General features: G+C 43.0%; 1 protein-coding gene and 1 long non-coding RNA gene across 2 annotated transcripts; both read right to left on the bottom strand.

Annotated features, from left to right (window-relative positions):
- Nucleotides 1-11,670: 11,670 nt before the first annotated feature.
- On the bottom strand, nucleotides 11,671-18,190 carry LOC121182597. Its single transcript, XM_041039190.1, has 7 exons — nucleotides 17,953-18,190; nucleotides 13,697-13,874; nucleotides 13,384-13,604; nucleotides 13,063-13,301; nucleotides 12,526-12,717; nucleotides 12,328-12,400; nucleotides 11,671-12,107 (listed from the first exon to the last, which is right to left on the bottom strand). The coding sequence occupies exons 1-7, from the start codon at nucleotides 18,188-18,190 to the stop codon at nucleotides 11,671-11,673; spliced, it is 1,578 nt and encodes a 525-aa protein (XP_040895124.1).
- Nucleotides 18,191-22,521: 4,331 nt separating this feature from the next.
- On the bottom strand, nucleotides 22,522-23,159 carry LOC121181529. Its single transcript, XR_005894045.1, has 3 exons — nucleotides 23,042-23,159; nucleotides 22,728-22,949; nucleotides 22,522-22,645 (listed from the first exon to the last, which is right to left on the bottom strand). It is a non-coding gene; the product is annotated as an uncharacterized LOC121181529 (long non-coding RNA).
- Between the last annotated feature and the right edge of the window lie 1,213 nt (nucleotides 23,160-24,372).

Below are 24,372 nucleotides of genomic sequence, written 5' to 3' on the forward strand. Positions count from 1 at the left end.
CCCCTTCAGTTTTTGCAGACTTCACTGTTGTAGATTTAATTTTAAATAGATAAAATCAGCATTTTGTTAATCAGTCAGTATAGATTGAAAATGGGCCTGATTCACATTTGGTTAATTATCTATTTGAAATTTATTTGCTTTTATCACTTAACAATAGGATGAAAAAATACAGCACAGAAACTTCTCTCTTCACCATCTTTTAGTGGAGAGCGTGGTACAAAGTCATGTTGGGAGCCAACAGTCTCTCCCTCCTTCCTCGTGTTTCTGGGAGAACCTCCCTAGTGTTTCTTGTTTGTCCCCTGTTTGTCTGTGTTCTTGTCTGTGTGTGTGTGTGGGCCTGGGTGTGGTTGACTTACTTTGGGTTTCCCTCCAGAGCTCCTGCTCACCTGTCTGCAATCACCTCATCAGCCACACCCTCAGCCTGCAGTGTATTAACACCACTTCTTCTCTCCACACCATGTTGTCAGTTCACAGTAGTGTTAATACTCCTGTTAATGATAATGTTTGATGTGAGCAGGTGGATAAAGCTCAGTGTTGATTAAACTGAAGAGTGATAAACTGGCTATAAAACTAAGTGACTAACTAATAAGCAGAGATTACAACATCCTGAAGAAATATTTCAGTGTGACAATGAAAACAAGAGAACTCAGTCTTTACTACAACAGTCTGTCACAGAAACACACTCTGCTGCACAGCACAGTCTAATCCACTGCACTGCTTTCTCCAGCAGACAAACAGAGACTCTTCCAGCTGAGAGGTGACAGAAAGGAGGGAGCTGTTAAACCTGCTGAACTGTGACAGAGAACTGAACTGACCCTCCTCTTTGTCCACTACAATAAATCCATTCTGTTGGAGGAAAACCTTCATTCCACACATCAAATGTGTGTTTTCATCAAGAGACACAAACAAGTTCCTGTCCACACCTCCAGTCTCTCAGCTGAGGAAAAACATTGCTGAAAGGATTTTGTCAAACACAGATTTGCCATCAAACAACTGAAGGCAAAAAGTGACTTTTAAATGTAGAAAATTCATCAGGATTAATGTTGTGTGAGTGTTTTAACCCACTTTACAGTGTGAACTTGACAAGAGACTTCTTTCTCAGCTTCTGCTGTTAAACTAATGTGGATGTTAACTCTCTTTGTGATAATATCTTCAGTTAAAACACAATCACATGAGGTGCAGCCAAACCACAGGCTCCCAGACTCATCACTCTGCCTCCATAAAGGCTCTAATCTAGTCACACACTGCTTCAGTCAAAGAGAGAGAAATAAATAAATAAAACAATAAGAAAACCATATGAAATTAGAAAGTCCTGACCTAAGAGATCAGCTCATGGTGTGGGGCTGCAGAAGGTCCATGGTATACTGTGGAGCCTGGACATGTAACAGTCACTTCTGCACAATGAACTTCAGTGATGGTTTAGGAATTTAATTTTTTGAAGTCAGCACATTATACAGGGACAGTGATACATCTGGATGTGTTTCATCCAAAATAAAAATACTACCTTCTTCAACTAATACTGTATGTCAGCTTTCAGGGAGTCTGAAGATACCAACCACCAACAGTGTGAGCTGCACACTGAATGTGATATTTCACTGTTAGAGATAGAAACAGGATTTTCCATTGGGTTGTAGTCACATCAAGTCATGATATGAATGGTCACTAACACTCAAACTGTGCTGGAACAGTGAAAAAAGTGTTTTTCCACTTTACTGCACAGCAAATGAAGTTGTTGATCTGAGCTTCTACTAAAGCACTGCCAACTCACTGATAACTACAATCAATATTCCTACAACTTTTTCCCAGTTAAGCAGGAAAAGTTTGGTTTGCATTATCAGTAACATAACACAGCTCTGATATGGCTGTAATTGATCAGTAAACAGTGACATAAGGCTGATATCCCAAAGTACAAACAAGAGCACAGGAGTGAGACTAAAGTCCAAACTGTAGAGACTGAGGTAGAAGCTGCAAAAGTCCTGAGAGCTGAAAACAGAGAGACGTTTTAGAACAGAGCTTTCTCTCTAATCTTCAGCATAGATACACAAGTTTAGCTACTGAAGACACAGCTAAGGAGAGGAGAATGTTAAGAGTTGGCAATGGCCGGCTGTGTTACCAAGCCGGGTCACAGCAGCAGTGCAGCCATCCCCTACTACCCTGGAACATTGTGTTCCCAGAATGCAGGTTTACTTGTGGTTCCTAAAGTCTCCAATAGAGAGAATGGGAGGCAGAGCCCTCAGATATCAGGCTCCTCTACTGTGGAACCATCTACTAGTTTGGGTCTTGGAGGCAGACGCCCTCTCCATGTTTAAGAGGAGGCTTCAAACTTTCCCTTTTGATGAACCTTATAGTCAGAGCTGAGTAAGGCTTTCCTGAATGAGCCACTAGTTATGCTGCTATAGGTCTACACTGCTGGAAGACTTCCCATGATGCACTGATTTCCTCTCTCCTCCTCTCCCTCTCCATCTGTACACATTCATATCCCATTAATGTATGTTACTAACTTGGCTTCTTCTCTCTCCCATGGTGTTGTGCTTTCTCGTCTCTGCAGTTACTTCCACCTCCAGAGCTGCAGAGTCTGGATCTGTGGCTGCAGGCAAACTACTGTTCCACATGCAAAGCACTGGTGGTTGATCTCCAACATAAATGATAAAAAGACTTGGAGGACGCCTGTTTCAACTATATAAGTCAGACTGCTGAAGTCTCATGTTTGCTTCTTGTGAACTTTGGAAGTCCCTTTTACACAGGACATGGACTGTGGATTTTATGCTCCATCATTTAGGAGGATCCAAAGTAACAACCACAAATGATTTCAATTTACATTAAAGCATGTGAATGTTTTTGAACATTTTAAGTTTAAAAGACAAATTTGAAAAAAAAATAGGCACCTTTCCTTTAACACAAACCATAATGCTTTGAAGCAAAAAAATGGAAACCTAAGTTGACAACAGGAAAATCTCACAGATACAATCAGCATAAATAAACTGAACATGTACTGAAACCTTTGGGCTGACGTTCTTGTGTGATTAGACATCATGTTAATTTAACAAACACATCCCACTGAACTGAAACACTGACATCAACTAAAAAAGGTTTTGACTTACTGAAAACCTTGGAGGTGATCTGGACTTTCCTGTAGTTTCCTCTTGTCCTTGTAACAGCAGTAGCTCCTCCCTTCATTGTCAATAATTGTGCAGAAATATCTGAGTGCTTCTTTCTTCCTAAATCATGAGCAAGTCCTGTCCAGTCCAACTGTTTCTGCTCCTGTTTGACTTCTCAACTTGTCTCTGGCTGTGTGTCCACTTACTGCAGCCTGTGACATCAGACTGTAGAATGTTGATACATCAAAGGCATCAAAGGACAAACACTCTCTCTCTCTCTCTCTCTCTCTCTCTCTCTCTCTCTCTCTCTCTCTCTCTCCCCTCTCTCTCTCTATTTTCTTACTATAGTCGTGAGGACACATGTTGCCATAAGTCATTCCCTTGCCCCTTAACCTAACCTTAACCATCATAACTGAAAGCCTAACACTAACCAAAACATAACCCATACTAATGATATTCAATCTTCTCAAAAATACCAAATGAATTACAACAATAAGCACTCAGGACCATTCAGCTGGGTTGGTGAATTCAGCACCAAGGACAGCAGCAGCTGAACTGAACACAACTACATGTACTAACACACAGCAAATTCACAAAGTACTAAAATCTGGAGTCAGGCAAAAAAGTGTGAAAGAGTTACATTTCTGGAGTTTATTTTATAACTCTGACTACAGTTTGTGTTAAGGTGTACACCCAGGCCCAGTTGAATTTTGGAGTTTATTCCCTGGTGTTCAGGATCTGGTTTTAACTCTGTCCCTGGAGTTCACCACGCATTTTATCGCGGCATGAGCAGCACAAGGAACATTGTCACAAGGCTGGTAAGAGCATGATTTTTATCAGAAAGTACTTTAAATGCGTGATATTTTGTCATTGTTCTCACTTTATCTACTTACATAGTACCGCTAATGACTGCGAACTTGATGTTGAACGTAACCCCATTGCTTTTACTCCATTATTTAGAGCAAGTAGCTCCCGCAGCATTAGTTAGCTAACTGTCCTTAGCTGCCATTGTGGAGCTGTTAGCTTTCACTCAAACGTTAATGTCGGCCATACTGTCTGTGGCGTGTGATGTGTCTGTATGACGGTAATGACAAACTGTTTGATAAGCTTCACAAATTAATGACGACGCGCATCTTGAAGGTAATTAATACTGTTTTGGAAATAACCATCCAACAATGCAACCGCATGTCGCTGTTTTAAGAGAATAATTTCCAGCTCAACGGCGCAGACGCAGCTGAAAAGTCAGGTTTGGCTAGCATGCTAACAGTTGAGCTTATAAACTGTAGCCTTGCTGTTTTGAACAGCGGTGAGAAACGTGTATTTTAACAGTGTGTAGTTGGGATAAACTTTAACTTGAACATGTTATTCTCAGACATATGACATTTTCTTCCTTTATGTCAAACCAACATGTTGATCAAAGTACAACATGGAGGGAAGAAGAAGTACATTAAACTGGAAGAGGCTTGCTTCTCAGATTTTCTCAGTGCAGGTCAGTCAGATGTTTAGTATTAAATGAATAAAGATGTAAACATGTTGTAACGTGGAGTTGTTATGGTATAGTCCAGCAGAAGTTTCTTATCCCAGAGACTACAACACTGAAAGTCACAGATCAACAGGGAGCAGAGGTGGATGAGGATGTTTCAAAGATCTGTGTTTTTTCATCTACAGTGATGATGGTAGGACATTTAAAAATTCATATTTTGCTGCACTTATATTTTGAGAGATTTGTATCTTGACACAGACAATAATATGTGATTGTGAGAAGTGGATGATAAGAATTCCAAAGTACAGTATTTAATCAGTTCATATTAAGCTGTATGTGTTGTCTGCATTTCAGAGCTCCCATCTACTGAAGCATCTATGAACCTGGCTGATCGTTCAGACCTGACAGAATATGTGACCCTCACTACTTGTGGTAAGCAGAGTTATAGGTAATGGTAATGTTTTGTCTTGAGACAGGTAATATCCAGCCAGGTATGTGATATAGTTTTAATGTGCTGGACTTTAGATTTTATTTGCCTTATACTTGTGTGTGTGTGTGTGATCTTCAGATCTAAGTGTCCTGCAGCAAGGGTGTGAAGTAGGGCTGGACGATTTTAGGAAAAGGTCTAATTTTGCGATTTGTCTGGCAGATATATCCACATTTTCAGCTCTGTTAGCACTTTTTCTTTACACTCTGTGTACAGCTGTGGGATGGGAACCTGGCTGAAGTAGGTGCAGGAGGGAATCACATATCTTCTGTCCAGCGTGTGGAGGAGGTTTTTATATCTTTGGTGACCGTGTTAACAGTCACCACGTCATCTCCCGGTGTCTTCAGCTGCTGTTATCATATGGAGTTGTGCTGGCGAAACATGATGTAATTGTCTGTTGGCTTCTTTGAGCCTGAGCATCATTCTCAGACTTTTCACCGAAACTTTTTCGTCATGCAAATACCTGTGGTGATTTTTCAGGTGTCGGTATGAACTGGTTGTGTTTTCGCTGGATGTTGCAACTTTAGCACGACAGGTTTTGCACAGTACCTAGTGATGGGCAAATGATACCGAGGCTTTAGAGCTTGTGTCACTCTTCCTGAAGCGGAGTGATTTGAAACGCTGTGTCAGAGCTTGTATCAAAACACCAGTGTCACATGACCGATGTTTCACTTCGTGCTTCATTGCTTCAGAATGTTTCGAAGCTTTTCATTGGCTCATAGTCTTTCCGTGTGTGTCAGTGGCTCATGGCGTTTCAATGCATCCTGAGCCAATGACAGCTTGACAGGTTTGACAGATTTGAGTGGTTTGGTGCCATACCAGCTAAATAAGAAAAAAACAAGCTGGATGAGGCCTTGGAGGACATGATAGTTAAAGATGGTCAGCCTTTTTCTGTCGTTGAGGATGAAGGGTTCCAAAATTTCATTAAAATCCTGGACCCATCATGCTCCATTCCAAGCCGCAAAACTGTAAAGGCAATGGTGGAAGCAAGGTACACTGTAACCAAAGAGAAGGCCTTGGCAGAACTTCTCCTCCAGACTTCAGCTGTTAGTTTGACTGCTGACATGTGGACATCAGTCAACATGGATGCGTACCTTGGTGTCACTTACCATCATGTGTCAGACAGCCTAGATCTGGCCACTGTGCTTTTAGGTGTGCAGTATTTTCCTTTGACCCACACAGCAGCTAATATTTCAGATGCAATTGCAAAATTTGATGACAGAGTGGGGAATCACTGAAAAGGTCTGTGGGATGGTTACTGATGGAGCTCACAATATTGTGGCAATTGTTACTCAATTAAACGTTAGACATATTTATTGCTTTGCCCACATGCTGAATCTCATTGTCAAAAAATCACTCTGTCAGACTTCTGAGCTGGAAAACATGCACAGTAGGGCCCGAAAAATAGTGGCACACTTCAAGTCCAGTTCAAAAGCAAAGGAAAAGTTGTGCTCTATTCAAGCTAATATGGGCATGCCCCCAAAAAGCTTGTTCAAGAGGTCGAAACCAGATGGAACAGCACTTATGCCATGCTCCATAGGCTTTATGAGCAGATAGAACCTTTAGGGGCAGCCCTGGCATCACTTAGCACTGATATAGTGCCTTTCACTGCTGATGACTATGCAGCAATCAACCAGTGCCTGACAGTTTTAAGGCCATTCTATCGGGCAACTGTTGAGCTTTCTGAGGAAAGGAGAGTGTCGGGGTCAAAGGCAATTCCTACAGCCAAAATGCTGAGACATGTAATTTCTGCCGAATGTGCCCAAATGGCTCCTTGTATTGGTGCCACGCTTGCCAACCATTTGAAAACTAATTTCAATGAACAATTCAGTGGCTTGGAAAAGGTGAACTCCCTGTCTGTGGCCACCATCTTGGATCCACGGTTTGAACAGGCTGGCTTTACTAATCAAAGCAATGCTCAGGCTGCTGTAGAAAGGCTGACAGAGAGTGTGCCAGTCTTATTGACGGGTCGGCAGAAGATGTGCCACTGGAGACTGCAACAACATCTGCCAGTGCTGGTGAAGAAAATTACAACTTGTGGGCTTTACTGGACAACTATGTAGAGTCTCAGCACCACACCAGCAGTGCATCTGTCAGCGCTGCAGTGGAGATCCAGAGGTATGCATGTTGATTACTGTTGAAACATCAGTTGTTTTATTCACTCATTCATTGTCTTACTGTCTGTGTCATATTTGAAAGAGCAGATTCTGAACAGAGCAGAGGATCCTCTGAAGTACTGAGTGGCACGAAAGACTTCATATCCTATGCTGTGGAAATTTGCACTTGAATGACCACACAGACTTTTCTGAACTTTTATTGCTGTCATGGGATTGAAACAGTGCCAGTGCTTCAGTCGTTCTCTTTAGAAGGTGCTATGGCTTCAGTTGTCCACCAGATGTCACCGTGACTGAAGTCTTGAAGCTTTGAATCTTTTTCGGCACAATTGTTAGGAAAGCTTCAGTGCATCATGAGGCTTCACTTGCCCACCACTACTTTTTAGTTTAGGAAATTTAAAAAAATGATGGCCGGAGTCGCAAATAGCATTTGAGCGGTGCCTTTATTTACAGCCAAAAAAAAAGTGCTATCAAAAAAAGCAAGGCAAAATTAACAAAAATTAAATACATAATTTACTGGGTATTACATCCCTCACTCTCTCCTCGAGTGCTTTGTTGGCCGGAGCATTGTAAACCCTAAGCCCCTTCCAAGACCAACCAATTTGTGCAAAATGATTGATGTTATTTTGCTGAACAATGGTTCATGTTTTCATCAGTACCAGTGCACACAAAGAGTCCAACACGATACTCAGCTCCACAGCATTTCACCCACTGTGTGACACAGACGATGGCTTCACAATCAAGGTGAAGAGATGCTGTTATATCTTCAGAAAAATCCAGTGTTTCAACTGAACACATTTTAACTGGACCAGACTCAACTGTTTTTAAGGACAGGCATTCCCAGTGATAGCTGCTTGATAACCTGCTTGATAAATTCCTCTACCACAACCCAAAAGCTTGGCTATAACTGAACAGCTTTGCTCTGAGCTCTTTTACCCTGGGAGATTCTTCAGTTGTATCAATATTGTAGAGAGCTGTCTGCAAAAATGTGTACAGGCTGGAGAGAGCGTCATCATACTTCACACTGAAAACAAAATGTGACTTGAACAGCTCATCAAAAGCACCAAAGGATGTACATGACTGACATGACAGAAGCTTTTTGTCCAAGACAATATAAAAGGTGAAAACCTGGGTCTTTGAAGTTTCTGTGGCAAGAAGATATGGCTGATGGGTTCCTTCAGTGGTCAGGAGATGATCCTCAAGGCTTTGGGATGAAACAAGAGAAATATGTTTACAAAAATGTCTTTATAAAACTCAGCAACATCTACAGTATTTGGAAATTTTACCAGATGATCCGTTGTCTCTCCGACGCTGATCATTGTGGGACGCTTTCTTCCAGCTGGTTGTGGAGTGAGAAGATGAAGCAGCACCAGAAGAGAAGCCATGTTGCTGTCCCACTCTGAGGACAGAGTGAAAAGTACTTTTACACTCATTATATATATTAAGTAGTGTGTTTATGATATTGCTCTGTGCATTGTTCTAATGGTTTTACTATGATCTTAAACATATACACATATAACTACTATTAATGGCCCAGTCATTATAAATCTGTGCTGCAGAGCAAAGCAATGTTCAGCCCTCACACTGTATCTTAACTGCAGACTTAAGTGGCCTATTTAGACTCAGAGATGCTTTTGTAAAATAAATCAATAAAAACACAATAAACTGATGACTGTTGGACGACTCACATAACTGCATTACTATTCTGATGATAACTGTACCTGCTTCATCAGCAGTGTCAGATCCTTCATTCAGAGCAGCTTTCAGTTGTTGTTTTAAGAGAGACGTCTCTTTCAGGTTCCTGCCTCCTTGATAACTTTATCTTTAAAACTGCTGTTCCATTTTTCAAGGAACCTTGAAGCAACCTCTGCTCCAAACATCAGTGAGAAGTCTTGCAAAATCTAAATAAAAAGAGAAAAACAACATTTTCAAACGTTTAAAATAAACCAATATTTTTACTTTTTTACTTACTTTACTTTTTTACTTACTTAAGTCAGGATCAGCTGTGTGGTGAAGGAGAGATATGGCTTCCATGCATTCATCTCTGATTGGCTGATCATCATATGTTCTGGATGATGTGGGACGTCCTTTTAGTTCCACTCTACTCTGGGATGAAGAGGTGGTTCTGGATTTGTCTTCATGCGCCACTCAAGAAAGGGTTAGAGCCTTTGTTCCTTTGAATATCATAGAAGTTCCTGAAAGAGTAACCGTGTGGTGGAATCAAACTTCCAGTCTCTTCATACTCTTTAATCACAGTCATCTCTGCTGGTTTTGAAGTAAGAGTTTGCTCCACATTCTAAAAAAGAAAACATTATAAACATCTTTACAACTACACTTAGATCTATGTTGTAAGCAAATACATTCATCTAATACCTGTACATGTTACTCGCATTTTTTAGGAATTGTGTCTAATAAATAATGATTAAAATCTAGTTGTATACAAGCTGTAAGGACACTGTCCATCAAAGGCTGGCATCCAGAATCACTTGTGTCTCTGCTTAAAGTGCTTGAGACTGACAGTGTATCTGTCAGACTTGGAGAGGAGGAGCCTTCACACCCTTGCTGCAGGACACTTAGATCTGAAGATCACACACACACACAAGTATAAAGCAAATAAAATCTAAAGTCCAGCACATTAAAACTATATCACATACCTGGCTGGATATTACCTGTCTCAAGACAAAACATTAGCACTACCTATAACTCTGCTTACCACAAGTAGTGAGGGTCACATATTCTGTCAGGTCTGAACGATCAGCCAGGTTCATAGATGCTTCAGTTGATGGGAGGTCTGAAATGCAGACAACACATACAGCTTAATATGAACTGATTAAATACTGTACTTTGGAATTCTTATCATCCACTTCTCACAATCACATTTTTTTGTCTGTGTCAAGATACAAATCTCTCAAAATATAAGTGCAGCAAAATATGAATTTTTAAATGTCCTACCATCATCACTGTAGATGAAAAACCACAGAACTTTGAAACATCCTCATCCACGTCTACAAGTTAAAGTTTATCCCAACTACACACTGTTAAAATACACGTTTCTCACCGCTGTTCAAAACAGCAAGGCTACAGTTTATAAGCTCAACTGTTAGCATGCTAGCCAAAACTGACTTTTCAGCTGCGTCTGCGCCGTTGAGCCGGAAATTATTCTCTTAAAACAGCGACATGCGGTTGCATTGTTGGATGGTTATTTCCAAAACAGTATTAAATACCTTCAAGATGCGCGTCGTCATTAATTTGTGAAGCTTATCAAACAGTTTGTCATTACCGTCATACAGACACATCACACGCCACAGACAGTATGGCTGACATTAACGTTTGAGTGAAAGCTAACAGCTCCACAATGGCAGCTAAGGACAGTTAGCTAACTAATGCTGCGGGAGCTACTTGCTCTAAATAATGGAGTAAAAGTAATGGGGTTACTTTCAACATCAAGTTCGCAGTCATTAGCGGTACTATGTAAGTAGATAAAGTGAGAACAATGACAAAATATCACACATTTAAAGTACTTTCTGATAAAAATCATGCTCTTACCAGCCTTGTGACGACGTTCCTTGTGCTGCTCATGCCGAGATAAAATGCGTCGTGAACTCCAGGGACAGAGTTAAAACCAGATCCTGAACACCAGGGAATAAACTCCAAAATTCAACTCAGCCTGGGTGTACACCTTAACACAAACTGTAGTCAGAGTTATAAAATAAACTCCAGAAATGTAACTCTTTCACACTTTTTTGCCTGACTCCAGATTTTAGTACTTTGTGAATTTGCTGTGTGTTAGTACATGTAGTTGTGTACAGTTCAGCTGCTGCTGTCCTTGGTGCTGAATTCACCAACCCAGCTGAATGGTCCTGAGTGATTATTGTTGTAATTCATTTGGTATTTTGGAGAAGATTGAATATCATTAGTATGGGTTATGTTTTAGTTAGTGTTAGGCTTTCAGTTATGATGGTTAAGGTTAGGTTAGGTTAAGGGGCAAGGGAATGACGTGGCAACGTGTCCTCACAACTATAGTAAGAAAATAGAGAGAGAGAGAGAGAGGCAAACGTTAGGAGCGAACGGCGGGGAAGTTTCACGTTCCTGGAATTGGACCTCCATTCGGTAAGTACCTCATACACATGCCCAGGATAGTTGCCTGACAGAGGGCAAAGTTTAGGAGCAAACGGCGGGTAAGTTTCAATTTCCTGGAATTGGACCTCCATGCGGTAAATACCTCAGACACATGCCCAGAACAGTAGCCTGAGAGAGGGGAAAGGTTTTTCATGTTCCTGGAATTGGACCCCCATGTAGTAAGTTACAGACGTGTGCCCCAAAAGGTAAGCAAAATATGGTCATAAACCATTGGCAATGTGTTTTAATAAGTTTTTGTCTTTTGATTATTCTAAATAATGAACCATTAATATTAGAACAGTCTTTTATTAGAACAAAATATTTTATGAAAACACAACAGTACAGTAAAGGGTTATAACATGATTACTCTCACAGAGAATCTTCTGTTTCTGAGTCGGGCACCTTATCATAGTCAAATGAGCCATCGTCAGTCCATGACTCCACCGCGCTACACGATGCCTCACTGTTAGTGTCCTCACCCTCTGATGTCTCACTACTCGCTGATGTCTCTGTCTTCCTTAAGGGGCCCGGGGCCACGTCCATATTTCCCTCATCACCCGAAGACAATGTCAGGTGACATGTTTCCTTCCCTGGATCTGTAGGCTGCCCCCCCCCCCCCCCAGGTGTAACCTCAGCAGTGTCCTCCGCCTGGAACCCCTCTTCCTCTTGGCCCTCCACCTCAGAGTCCCCCTGTTGGAAGTTGTCTTCCTGCTGCTGCTGCTCCTCCTCCTGACTCTCCGCAGGGGAGTCCTCAGGGTTAGGGTCTCCTCCTTCCTCCTCCTCCGCCTCCTCCTGGCCCTCCACTTCTGATGATTTTGAAAGAAAGTCAGTTAGGTTAGGTACATTTAGTTTAGGACTAGATAGCAAGAATATGCAATAGCTATAGAGCTATCATTACACACTCTATAAGACTCACCTTGTCTTGTCACTGGCAGGTGGACAGCATCTATTAACGACCGCAGGATTCTTAGTCTCACTGACCGTCCCTGCTGTGGTTAGGGTTAGGGTTAGCCACGTAAAATTTACGGGCTGTTTTGGGGTCATGGCACATGCTCCTGTTCACTTTCTCTGTCTCCTCAGAGGTGAGAGAGCTATCAACCTGTAGGAGAGTAGGTGAACATCATCACCACTTTCAAAGGCATATATATATATATATATATCATGGGACACGCATATGCTCATGTTATTGTTATGGAATAGGCACTATTGTTAAAAGTAACACACCCATGTTGATATCGCCGTGCGAAGGTCCTGTAGAGTTGGGGCCCCTGGAAGACCAAAGTTTTTCCATGCTTTGGTGAAGAACACACCCATTTTCTCCATTTCTTTACCAGACCTGGTAAGGTGTCCCATCATGGCTTTAGTGACTGTCACCATTGCCGGGCCGAACGTCTCCACTGTCTTGTGATCAGCAACCTGTGAAAGTAAGAAGTAGAAAAAAAGTTTAAAAAAAAGCAACTTACATTTAGATGACAATTTTACAACAGTGTGTTATGCCCCAGAGAGTTGCTTGGCTGAGGGGAAAATTTATGGCTGCATGGTAAGTTGATGTTCAGTAAAAGAGACTTTAGATTCCTGAAATGCTACTTTATAAGACCTCCATGCGGTAAGTACCTCAGACACATGCCCAGGACAGGTGCTTGACCGAGGGGATAGAGGTTAGGAGTGAAAGGTGGGTAAGTTAAATTTCCGGAAAAGGCACTATATGTTACAAGTATTCTACGTCATAAAACTTGCATCATTACTAAGTAAACAACTCACCCTGATTGCGAAGCTCTTTTTGTATGCCTGGGCTTTCGACACATCGTCTGTTGTCATGCCCAGGAAGACGCACTTTCTGTGGCCCGTTGTGGCAGCCACAACCCCCACCAACAGACCAACAGCTTGGGCCAGGTAGCGCATGTTGCTCGGGTCTGTGCTGAGGTCACGGATGGCAAGCTCAAGTCCGTTTTCTGCCAGCTTAGTGAATGGCAGAATGTCCTTGCTTGCCATCAGTTTAGCTGTAGAAAAACCAGGATAAGTTACAGTCACATCAGAGTTATAGAAAATCAACCATTTTAACTTCTTTGCATTGAAACAAACCTTTCTTTTTTCTTTTATATTCCAATCTCTGCAGGACGATTTGTGCCCCTAACCCCTTTTTCCACGCAGCCAACTTGTCCAAAATGTACGTGATGGTTTTAATAGTCATCCGCACTTTGGGTACATTAGCCAGCCTCACGAACTTCAGGAACGTCTCTATGTCTATAAGGACATGTTTCTGGCTCGTGGGCTTCAGTGTGGAACTGAGTTGATTGAGGTACCTGATGACCAAATAATGGAATTGATGAGCATTGTAAACATGGTGATGAGTGTTATGACTTGGATTTGGAGAAGACAAAGCAGAGCTACATACCCATTCAGTTTTACCATGTCATTTAAAAACAACAGGGTCATATTTATGTCAGTGCCCCTTCCTGACATATAGAGGAGGAACTTTCTGACATAAGCTTTCCTCTGCTTAATGTTCCTCGGTGCCTTTGGTGATGCTTTGGGCCCTAAGAGGGTTGCTTCAAATAAGTCCAACAGGTGGTCTAAAAGAAAATGGTACTGTCTTAACACAAGAGTGGGATGTTTATAGTCTTTGGGGAAAACCTGGTCTGATTAGGAGAGACGGCATCCATCCCACTTTGGATGGTGCAGCTCTCATATCTAGAAATATGACAGATTTTATTAGACAACCAAAGTCATGACAACCCAGAGTTGAGACCAGGAGGCAGAGTCGCAGTCCTACACGCTTCTCTGCAGTTTCTCTAGAGCTGTCACCCACCCATGATTCTTACTATTCCTACCATTCTAACGATTCCCTTTATCATATAGAGACTGTGTCTGCTCCCCGTCAACAAAAAGTGTATAAATTAAAAAATGCAAGAGGTGTTATTGATAAAAACCTCAAGAAAATGAATACTACAAAAGTATCAGAACCTAAAGACACCACAATTAGATGTGGGCTATTAAACATTAGATCTCTCTTGTCTAAATCTCTGTTAGTGAATGATTTGATAATGGATCAGCAGATTGACTTATTCTGTCTTACTGAGACCTGGCTGCAGGAGGAAGAGTATGTCAGTCTAAATGAGTCAACCCCTGCTAGTCATATTAATTATCACATTCCTCGAGGCACAGGCCGAGGAGGAGGAGTGGCAGCAATCTACCACTCAAGTTTACTAATTAATCCTAGACCTAAGCCGAAATATAGCACATTTGAAAGCCTTATCCTCAGCCTCTCACATCCAAATTGGAAGAAAGAAAAACCAGTACTATTTGCTGTGGTGTATCGTCCACCTGCTGCTTACTCAGAGTTTTTGTCTGAATTCACTGAATTTTTATCTGATTTAGTGCTTAGTACGGATAGAGTAATTATAGTGGGCGACTTTAATATTCATGTCGATACCCACAATGACAGCCTTAAGACTGCTTTCTATTCAGTATTAGACTCAATTGGCTTTTTACAAAATGTTAACAAACCAACTCACTGTTTCAATCACACCCTTGATCTTGTACTGACCTATGGCATAGAAGCTGAATATTTGACAGTATTCCCTCAGAACCCTGTTTTATCTGATCATTCTTTAGTAATATTTGAATTTACAATAATGAACTGCACATCATCTGGGAATAAAATTAACTACTGTAGATATTTGTCTGATAATGCTGTTATCAAATATAAGGAAGCTATTCCATCTTTATTATCTCCGTTGCCATATCCCAGTTTTACAGAGGGCAATGGCCTAAACTTTACTCCAGCAGATATAGACTATCTAGTTGATAGTACTGCTGCTTCATTGTGTTCAACCCTTGATTCTGTTGCCCCTTTGAAAAAGAAGGTCAGTAATCAGAGAAAGTTAGCTCCATGGTACGATTCACAAATACGTACTTTAAAGCAGATATCACGAAAGCTAGAAAGGAAATGGTTATCCACTAATTTAGAGGAATTCCGCCTAGCCTGGAAAGACAGCTTCATAACGTATAAAAAAAGCCCTTCGTAAGGCAAGAACTGCCTATTACTCATCATTAATAGAGGAAAACAAGAACAACCTAAGGTTTCTTTTCAGCACTGTAGCCAGGCTGACAAAGAGCCATAGCTCTGTTGAACCATGCATCCCCCTAGCTCTTACTAGTAATGACTTTATGAGCTTCTTTAGCAACAAAATAGTAGACATTAGAGATAGAATCCATCTTTTCCTGCCTACAACTGTTAATGATGTAGGTATGTCTAGAACAGCATCTTTAGAAATGTCTGCCAGTCCTGATTTGTCATTAGACTGTTTCTCTCCCATAGATCTCGCTGAATTGACTTCAGTAGTTTCTAAATCTAAATCATCAACATGTCTTTTGGATCCTATCCCGACCATACTTCTTAAAGATGTTTTGCCTTTGATTGGCACTAACATATTAGATCAGATGAATCTCTCTTTGGTAACAGGATATGTTCCACAGGCTTTTAAGGTTGCAGTTATCAAACCTTTACTTAAAAAGCCTTTTCTGGACTCTGACATTTTGGCAAACTATAGACCTATATCCAATCTCCCCTTTAATTCTAAAATTCTTGAAAAGGCTGTTGCAACTCAGTTGTGTGACCATCTACATAGGAACGGTTTGTTTGAAGTTTTTCAGTCAGGATTCAGAGCTCATCATAGCACAGAGACAGCACTGGTGAAAGTTACCAACGACCTTCTCATAGCATCAGATAATGGACTCGCCTCTATACTTGTCCTACTGGATCTTAGTGCTGCATTTGACACTATTGATCATAGTATCCTATTGGAAAGATTGGAACATGTTATTGGGATTAAAGGAAGAGCACTAGACTGGTTTAAATCATATCTATCAGATAGATACCAGTTTGTTCATGTTAATGATGATCCCTCCATATATACCAGAGTAAGTCATGGAGTTCCACAGGGTTCTGTGCTTGGACCGATATTGTTCACCTTATACACGCTTCCCCTAGGCAATATTATCAGGAAGCATGGAATAAATTTCCATTGCTATGCGGATGATACCCAGCTATATTTATCTATGAAGCCAAATGAAACAGATCAGTTAGCCATACTTCAGGCATGTCTTAAAGACATAAAGGCCTGGATGACCTGTAACTTTCTTCTTCTGAATTTAGACAAAACTGAGGTTATTTTGTTTGGTCCCAAACACCTCAGAAAAAGTTTATCTAATCATATAGTTACTCTGGATGGCATTAATTTAGCCTCCAGTACGACTGTGAGGAACCTTGGAGTTATTTTTGATCAGGATTTGTCCTTTAACTCATACATAAAACAAGTCTCTAGGACCGCCTTCTTTCACCTGCGCAATATCAGTAAGATTAGGAACATTCTAATCTTACTGAAAAAGCCTCCAGCTGATCCAAAATGCTGCAGCAAGAGTACTGACTGGAATTAGCAAGAGAGATCATATTACTCCTGTACTAACTTCTCTCCATTGGCTTCCTGTAAAATCCAGAATTGATTTTAAAATCCTTCTCCTTACTTATAAGGCCCTCAATGGCCAGGCTCCTTCATATCTTAAAGAGCTGATAGTACCATATCATCCCAACAGATTGCTTCGTTCTCAGAATGCAGGTTTGCTTATGGTTCCCAAAATCTCTAAAAGTAGAATGGGAGGTCGAGCCTTTAGCTATCAGGCCCCTCTCCTGTGGAATCAACTGCCAGTTTGGGTTCGGGAAGCAGACACCCTCTCTAATTTTAAAACTAAGCTTAAAACCTTCTTGTTTGATAAAGCTTATAATTAGTTGTAGTTACAGTCCTAGTTAGTTATTTATTAAACTTATAGTTAGTCACAATTATCTCTATAGACACTGTTACAGTTAAGGATATAGCCCTTAGTAGGGCTGGCTCAGGCAACTGAATCATCCCCTAGTTATGCTGCTATAGGCCTAGGCTGCTGGGGGACATCCCATGATCTACTGCGCACTTCTTCTTCTTTCTCTTTCTCTCCTCAGTCCCACTCTCAGATTTATTAGCCTTTATTACATGTCATTAACTCTGTGTCCTCTCTGTCCCGTAGTCCTGTGTTTGTTTCTCTCTGGTCTCTCTGTCTCTGTACCTTTCTGCAGGTACCTCTGGCTCCGGAGCTGCATGTTCTGTGGTCCTGGCTCCACCCACCTGCTGCTGTTTATTGTTTACAATGATCCATTTCTAACATGTTTAATGTTCCATTCTGCTACAGATAAATATTGGATTAATATTTTTTGCAGACTGTAATGTAAATAAGTACCAGTCATGACAGCTTTTTGCCTCTGTGCTCTGTTTCCTATTATAACTGTAATCTGCTGAGCATACATTGTCCATTGTCTGTATTATGTTGCATGTCCTTCTCCCCCTCTCCTCCATTCCTAGCTGTCCTATCTTCCTCCTTTTCCTCCTGTCACCCAGCCCGGCCTTCGGCAGGAGGGTCCCCCATCTGAGCCAGGTTCTGCTCAAGGTTTCTTCCTGTTAAAGGGGAGTTTTTCCTTGCCACTGTCGCCTTAAGTGCTTGCTCTGGGGTCAGGCTATGGGTCTCTGTAAAGCGCTTTGAGACAATTTTGATTGTGGAAGGCGCTATATAAATAAAATTGAATTGAATTGAATCCTTGTAAACAGCAGTAATACTCACCTAAGTTGGGCGTGAGGCTCCCACGTCTAGTGGACGGAACAGTCACGGCACCCTCCCTGCGGGTGTGAGGAGCAGAAGACGGAGCAGAGGACGGAGCAGTGGATGTACTTGCCACAGGCTGTGGCAAGGTTGAGGTAGGGGTAGAGCAGGGATTGCTGGCTGTGGAGGCAGAAGGTGTGGCAGGCTGTACAGCACAGAGTTGCTGTGTGACAGTCTGAAGATGGTCCACCTCCTCCATCAGCTTTGTCAGCCTGTCTAGATGAGGTGCTTGTCCAGCCTGGCGTAGTCCTTGTTTGACTCGCAGTCTTTGATGGGGCACCTCAGTCTCCCAGCATACCGGAGATTTTTTTTACTAATGATGAGACGCCTCTTTTGGTCTTTCATATCGTGCTTGTCCCGCAAATGGCGGGACAGGGAGGCATAATGTACGCTGCACTTGGGGCACTTGGTTTTTGCCTCGGGTACAGGAAGGCAAATGTAAAATGTTTGAAATTTTTTATCAATGTCCACAAATGTTGATGAGCAACATTTTTTTTCAGGTAAGTCTACATCCAGGAAGAGCATGTCTACATCCAGGATAATGACCTTATACATCTACATGAAAGAACATGTCAGGTAAGTCTACATCCAGGAAGAGCACGTCTAGACACTGCTCAGCTAACCTAGAGTTTCTCATGGTTAAGTGTAGACCTTTTTATCTGCCACGGGAGTTTACCTCCACCATTATCACTGCAGCCTACATTCCCCCAGATGCTAATGCCAAGCTTGCTATGAGGGAACTTCATGCAGCCATTAGTAAACAGCAGACTGCTCACCCGGAGGCTGCATTTATTGTGGCGGGTGACTTCAATCATTCTAATTTAAAGACTGTGCTCCCAAAATTTCACCAGCATGTTTCCTGCCCCACCAGAGGAGACAAAATTTTAGACCACGTTTATACAAACATTGCTGGAGCTTACACTGCCTCCCCCCTCCCCCACCTGGGACAGTCTGATCACCTTTCTTTTTTCCTCATTCCTAAATATTCACCCCTCATCAACCGTGTGAAGCCAACAGTGAAGACCATCAAAGTGTGGCCAGCAGGGGCAGACTCTGTACTTCAGGACAGGTTTCTACACACAGACTGGAGTATGTTTGCTTCTCAGGCCACCTGTGGCTCCCATACGGACATTGACACCTATGCCTCCTCTGTACTGGATTATATCAACACCACCATTGACAGCATTACAACACAGAAACAGATCACCACATACCCTAATCAGAAGCCATGGATGAACAAGGAGGTGCGGCTCCTGCTGAAGGCCCGGGACACCGCCTTCAGATCAGGTGATGCACAAGCCTACAGTGAATCCAGAGCTAACCTGAAGAGGGCCATCAAAAAGGCCAAGCACTGCTACAAGCTAAAGGTGGAGGAACATTTTACCAACTCCGACCCCCGACGCATGTGGCAGGGCATCCAGGCCATCAGTGACTACAAGCCCAGCAACGTCACACCGGCATCTACAGATGTCTCCTTCCTCAACGAGCTAAATGACTTTTATGCTCGCTTTGACAGAGACAACAAGGAGATGGCCACCAAGACAACACCCTCAGCAGACCATCAGCCCCTCATGTTCACCTCCACAGATGTCTACAATGCACTAAGCCGGATCAACGCACGCAAGGCTGCTGGCCCAGACGGCATTCCTGGACGCGTGCTCAGGGCATGCGCGGAGCAGCTTGCAGGGGTCTTCATGGACATCTTCAACCTGTCCCTCACCCAAGCGGCTGTGCCAACATGCTTCAAGTCCACTTCCATCGTGCCAGTGCCAAAACACTCCTCCCTAGCGAGCCTGAACGACTACCGCCCTGTAGCACTCACACCTATAGTTATGAAGTGCTTTGAGCGACTGGTCCTGGCTCACCTCAAAAACTGCCTCCCACCCACACTGGACCCTCACCAATTTGCCTATCGCAGCAATAGGAGCATAGAAGATGCAGTATGCACAACTCTGCACTCTGTACTCACACACCTGGACAACAACAACACCTACGCCCAAATGCTGTTTGTCGACTTCAGCTCAGCATTCAACACCGTCATCCCCTCCAAGTTGACCACTAAACTTGGAGAACTGGGCATCGACACCTCCCTCTGTAACTGGATGACTTTCTGACCAACAGACCTCAGCATGTCAGGTCAGGCCACATCTGCTCCAACACCACCACACTCAACACCGGCGTACCACAGGGCTGTGTGCTGAGCCCATTCCTCTATTCCCTCTTCACCCATGACTGCAGACCTGTAAATGGATCCAACACCATTATCAAGTTTGCAGATGACACCACGGTGATTGGCCTCATCAGCAACAACGATGAGACTGCCTACAGGGAGGAGGTACAGCACCTGGCCACGTGGTGCGGCAACAATAACTTGCTCCTGAACACCAGCAAGACAAAGGAGCTTATTGTGGACTTCAGGAGGGTGAAAAGAGGCACACACAGCCCCATTCACATCAATGGGATGGCTGTTGAACGTGTCTCCAGCTTCAAATTCCTGGGGACTCACATTACAGAGGACCTGTCCTGGTCCACCAACACCTCCAGCCTGGTCAAGAAGGCTCACCAGCGCCTCTTCTTCCTGAGGACACTGAAGAAGAACCACCTATCTTCAGCCGTTCTGGTGAACTTCTACCGGTCTGTGATTGAGAGCATCCTGACCAGCTGTATCACAGTCTGGTATGGAAACTCTTCAGTCGCTGACCGAAAGGCACTGCAGCGGGTGGTGAAAACTGCCCAACGCATAACTGGGACTCCACTTCCCTCCATTGAGGAGGTCCAGAGAAAACGCTGTCTGCGACGAGCTCGCAACATTCTCAAGGACTCCTCTCACCCTGCAAATGGTCTGTTTAACCTCCTGTCCTCCAGAAGACGCTTCAGGAGCCTCCGAACAAGAACCAGTAGACTCAGGAACAGCTTTTTCCCCACAGCTGTTTCCTTATTGAACTTAGCCCCCCTGTAACCCCCCACCTCCACCTCCCACACCAACCCTGCCCCCCGACGACACCCCCCCCCATTACCCACACACACCAACCATACTCCTCACACCACCCACTTTTCTTCTCTATAAAGTGTACATATATTCATAAATCCATCTATATAGTAAGTTCATATTACCTGTATGTCTGTACATACACTTAGATACATAATGCATCTGTATAGTATGTTCATAATACTTATTTAACTGTACATACTGTTATAAAACACTCATCTGTATATCATGTTTATATATATTCATATATGTATATATCTAATGTGAATATTGTATATATTGCACTTTTTTTTTGCCATATCCTGCACTTGCTGCTTTTGCACTTCTGGTTAGATGCTAACTGCATTTCGTTACCCTATCCCTGTACATGTGTAATGACAATAAAGTTGAATCTAATCTAATCTAATTTAGTTTAGGACTAGATAGCAAGAATATGCAATAGCTATAGAGCTATCATTACACACTATAAGACTCACCTTGTCCCGTCACTGGCGGATGGACAGCGTTGACCAGGGACCGCAGGATGCTGAGCCTGACCGCCCGTCCCTGCTTTGGTGTTATTTCGGGACTGACCACGTAAAACTTACGAGCCGTCTTGGGGTCGTGGCATATGCTCCTGTTTACCTGCTCTGTCTCTTCAGAGGTCAGAGAGCTATCAGCCTGTAGGAGAGTAGGTGAACATCATCACCACTGTCAAAGGTATATATATATATATATATATATATATATATATATATATATATATATATATATATATATATATGGGACACACATATACTCATGTTATTGTTATGGAATAGGCACTATTGTTAAAAGTAACACACCCATGTTGATATTGCCGTGCGAACGTCTTGTAGAGTCGGGGCCCCTGGAAGACCAAAGTTTTTCCATGCTTTGGTGAAGTAGAGGCCCATTTTGTCCATTTCTTTACCAGATCTGGTAAAGAAAAAGGTTTTGGGACGTTTTCTGAAGCCAGGCAGGAGTGGCCTCAGGTTGCCAAAGGCCGTAAGGTGTCCCATCATTGCTTTAGTGACTGTGATCATTGCCGGGCCGAACGTCTCCACTGTCTTGTGATCAGCAACCTGTGAAAGTAAGAAGTAGAAAAAAATTTATAAAAAAGCAACTTACATTTAGATGACAACTTTACAACAGTGTGTTATACCCCAGAGAGTTGCTTGGCTGAGGGGAAAATTTATGGCTTGATGGTAAGTTGATGTTCAGTAAAAGGGACTTTAGATTCCTGAAATGCTACTTTATAAGACCTCCATGCGGTAAGTACCAAAGATACATGCCCAGGACAGCTGCTTGACCGAGGGGATAGAGGTAAGGAGTGAAGGGTGGGTGAGTTCAATTTCCGGAAAAGGCACTATATGTTCCAAGTATTCTACGTCATAAAACTTACATCATTAATAAGTAAACAACTCACCCTGATTGCAGAGCTCTTTTTGTATGCCTGGGCTTTCGACACATCGTCTGTGGTCATGCCCAGGAAGACGCACTTTCTGTGGCCCGTTGAGGCAGCCATAACCCCCACCAACAGACCAACAGCTTGGGCCAGGTAGCGCATGTTGGTGGGGTCTGTCCTGAGGTCACGGATGGCAAGCTCAAGGCCGATTTCTGCCAGCTTTATGAATGACAGAATGTCCTTGCTTGCCATCAGTTTCGCTGTAGAAAAATCAGGATAAGTTACAGTCACATCAGAGTTATAGAGAATCAACCATTTTAACTTCTTTGCATTGAAACAAACCTTTCTTTTTTTCTTTTATATTCCAATCTCTGCAGGACGATTTGTGCCCCTAACCCCTTTTTCCACGCAGCCAACTTGTCCAAAATTTACGTGATGGTTTTAATTGTCATCCGTACTTTGGGTACATTAGCCAGCCTTATGAACTTCAGGAACGTCTCTATGTCTATAAGGACATGTTTCTGGCTCGTGGGCTTCAGTGTGGAACTGAGTTGATTGAGGTACCTGATGACCAAATAATGGAATTGATGAGCATTGTAAACATGGTGATGAGTGTTACGACTTGGATTTGGAGAAGATAAAGCAGAGCTACATACCCATTCAGTTTTACCATGTCGTTTAAAAACAACAGGGTCATATTTATGTCAGTGCCCCTTCCTGACATATAGAGGAGGAACTTTCTGACATAAGCTTTCCTCTACTTAATGTTCCTCAGTGCCTTTGGTGATGCTTTGGGCCCTAAGAGGTTTGCTTCAAATAAGTCCAACAGTTGGTCTAAAAGAAAATGGTACTGTCTTAACACAAGAGTGGGATGTTTATAGTCTCCTTGTAAACAGCAGTAATACTCACCTAGGTTGGGCGTGAGGCTCCCACGTCTAGTGGCCGGAACAGCCACGGCACCCTCCCTGCGGGTGTGAGGAGCAGAGGACGGAGGAGAGGACGGAGCAGGGGACGGAGCAGGGGATGTACTTGCCACAGGCTGTGGCAAGGTTGAGGTAGGGGAAGAGCAGGGACTGCTGGCTGTGGAGGCAGGTGTGGCAGGCTGTAAAGCACAGAGTTGCTGTTGGACAGTCTGAAAGTGGTCCACCTCCTCTAGCAGCTTTGTAAGCCTGTCTTTGATGGCCTGCAACCCATTGACCACGTAGGTCAGGGTCTGTGCAGGCAGTTGTGGTGGAGGTGGAGATTGGGGTGCAGGGGTTGTTGACCCCGGAGTCCCCGGGGGTTGTGTGGGTGGAGCTGGGGGTGGTGGTGTTGGCGGTGGTGGTGGTGTTTGCGGTGGTGGTGGTGGGGGTGTTTGCGGTGGTGGTGGTGGTGGTGTTTGCAGCGGTGGTGGTCGGGTTAGGGCCCGGAGCCTTTCTTTAATGGCCGCTTATTTGGCCTTCAGCATCAGACTGGTCATGCACTTTCCCTGTGGGAAGAGAATGAAATGATTGAACGAAAAAGGAAACAAGAATCTGGGTTATGTTTTCCGTGAATTTGTCGTGTAAAGTGTATCATACCGGGGTTCTCCCATGGGTGGAGATGAGGTGCTTGTCCAGCCTGGCGTAGTCCTTGTTAGACCCGCACTCTTTTATGGGGCACCTCAGTCTCCCAGCATACCGCAGATTTTTTTTACTTATGACGAGACGCCTCTTTTGGTCGTCTTTCATATCGTGTTTGTCCCGCAAATGGCGGGACAGGGAGGCATAACGTCCGCCGCACTTGGGCACTTGGTTTTTTCCTAGGGTACAGGAAGGCATGGCAATGTAAAATGTTTGAAATTTTTTATCAATGTCCACAAATGTTGATGAGCAACATTGATTTTCAGGTAAGTCTACATCCAGGAAGAGCATGTCTAAATCCAGGATAATGACCTTATAAATCTACATGAAAGAACATGTCAGGTAAGTCGACATCCGGGAACAGCACGTCCACATCCAGGAAAATG

This window comes from Toxotes jaculatrix, chromosome 5 (assembly GCF_017976425.1).
Source record: "Toxotes jaculatrix isolate fToxJac2 chromosome 5, fToxJac2.pri, whole genome shotgun sequence".
NCBI lineage: Eukaryota > Metazoa > Chordata > Actinopteri > Toxotidae > Toxotes > Toxotes jaculatrix.

Coding starts and splice junctions, on each gene's coding strand:
- LOC121182597 (XM_041039190.1), bottom strand. CDS start 18,190: ATGGAGGAGGTGGACCATCTTCAGACTGTCACACAGCAACTCTGTGCT. Junction 13,605..13,696: donor GACATGGTAAAACTGAATGG/GTATGTAGCTCT, acceptor TTTGGTCATCAG/GTACCTCAATCAACTCAGTT. Junction 12,401..12,525: donor GCACGGCGATATCAACATGG/GTGTGTTACTTT, acceptor ACTCTCCTACAG/GTTGATAGCTCTCTCACCTC.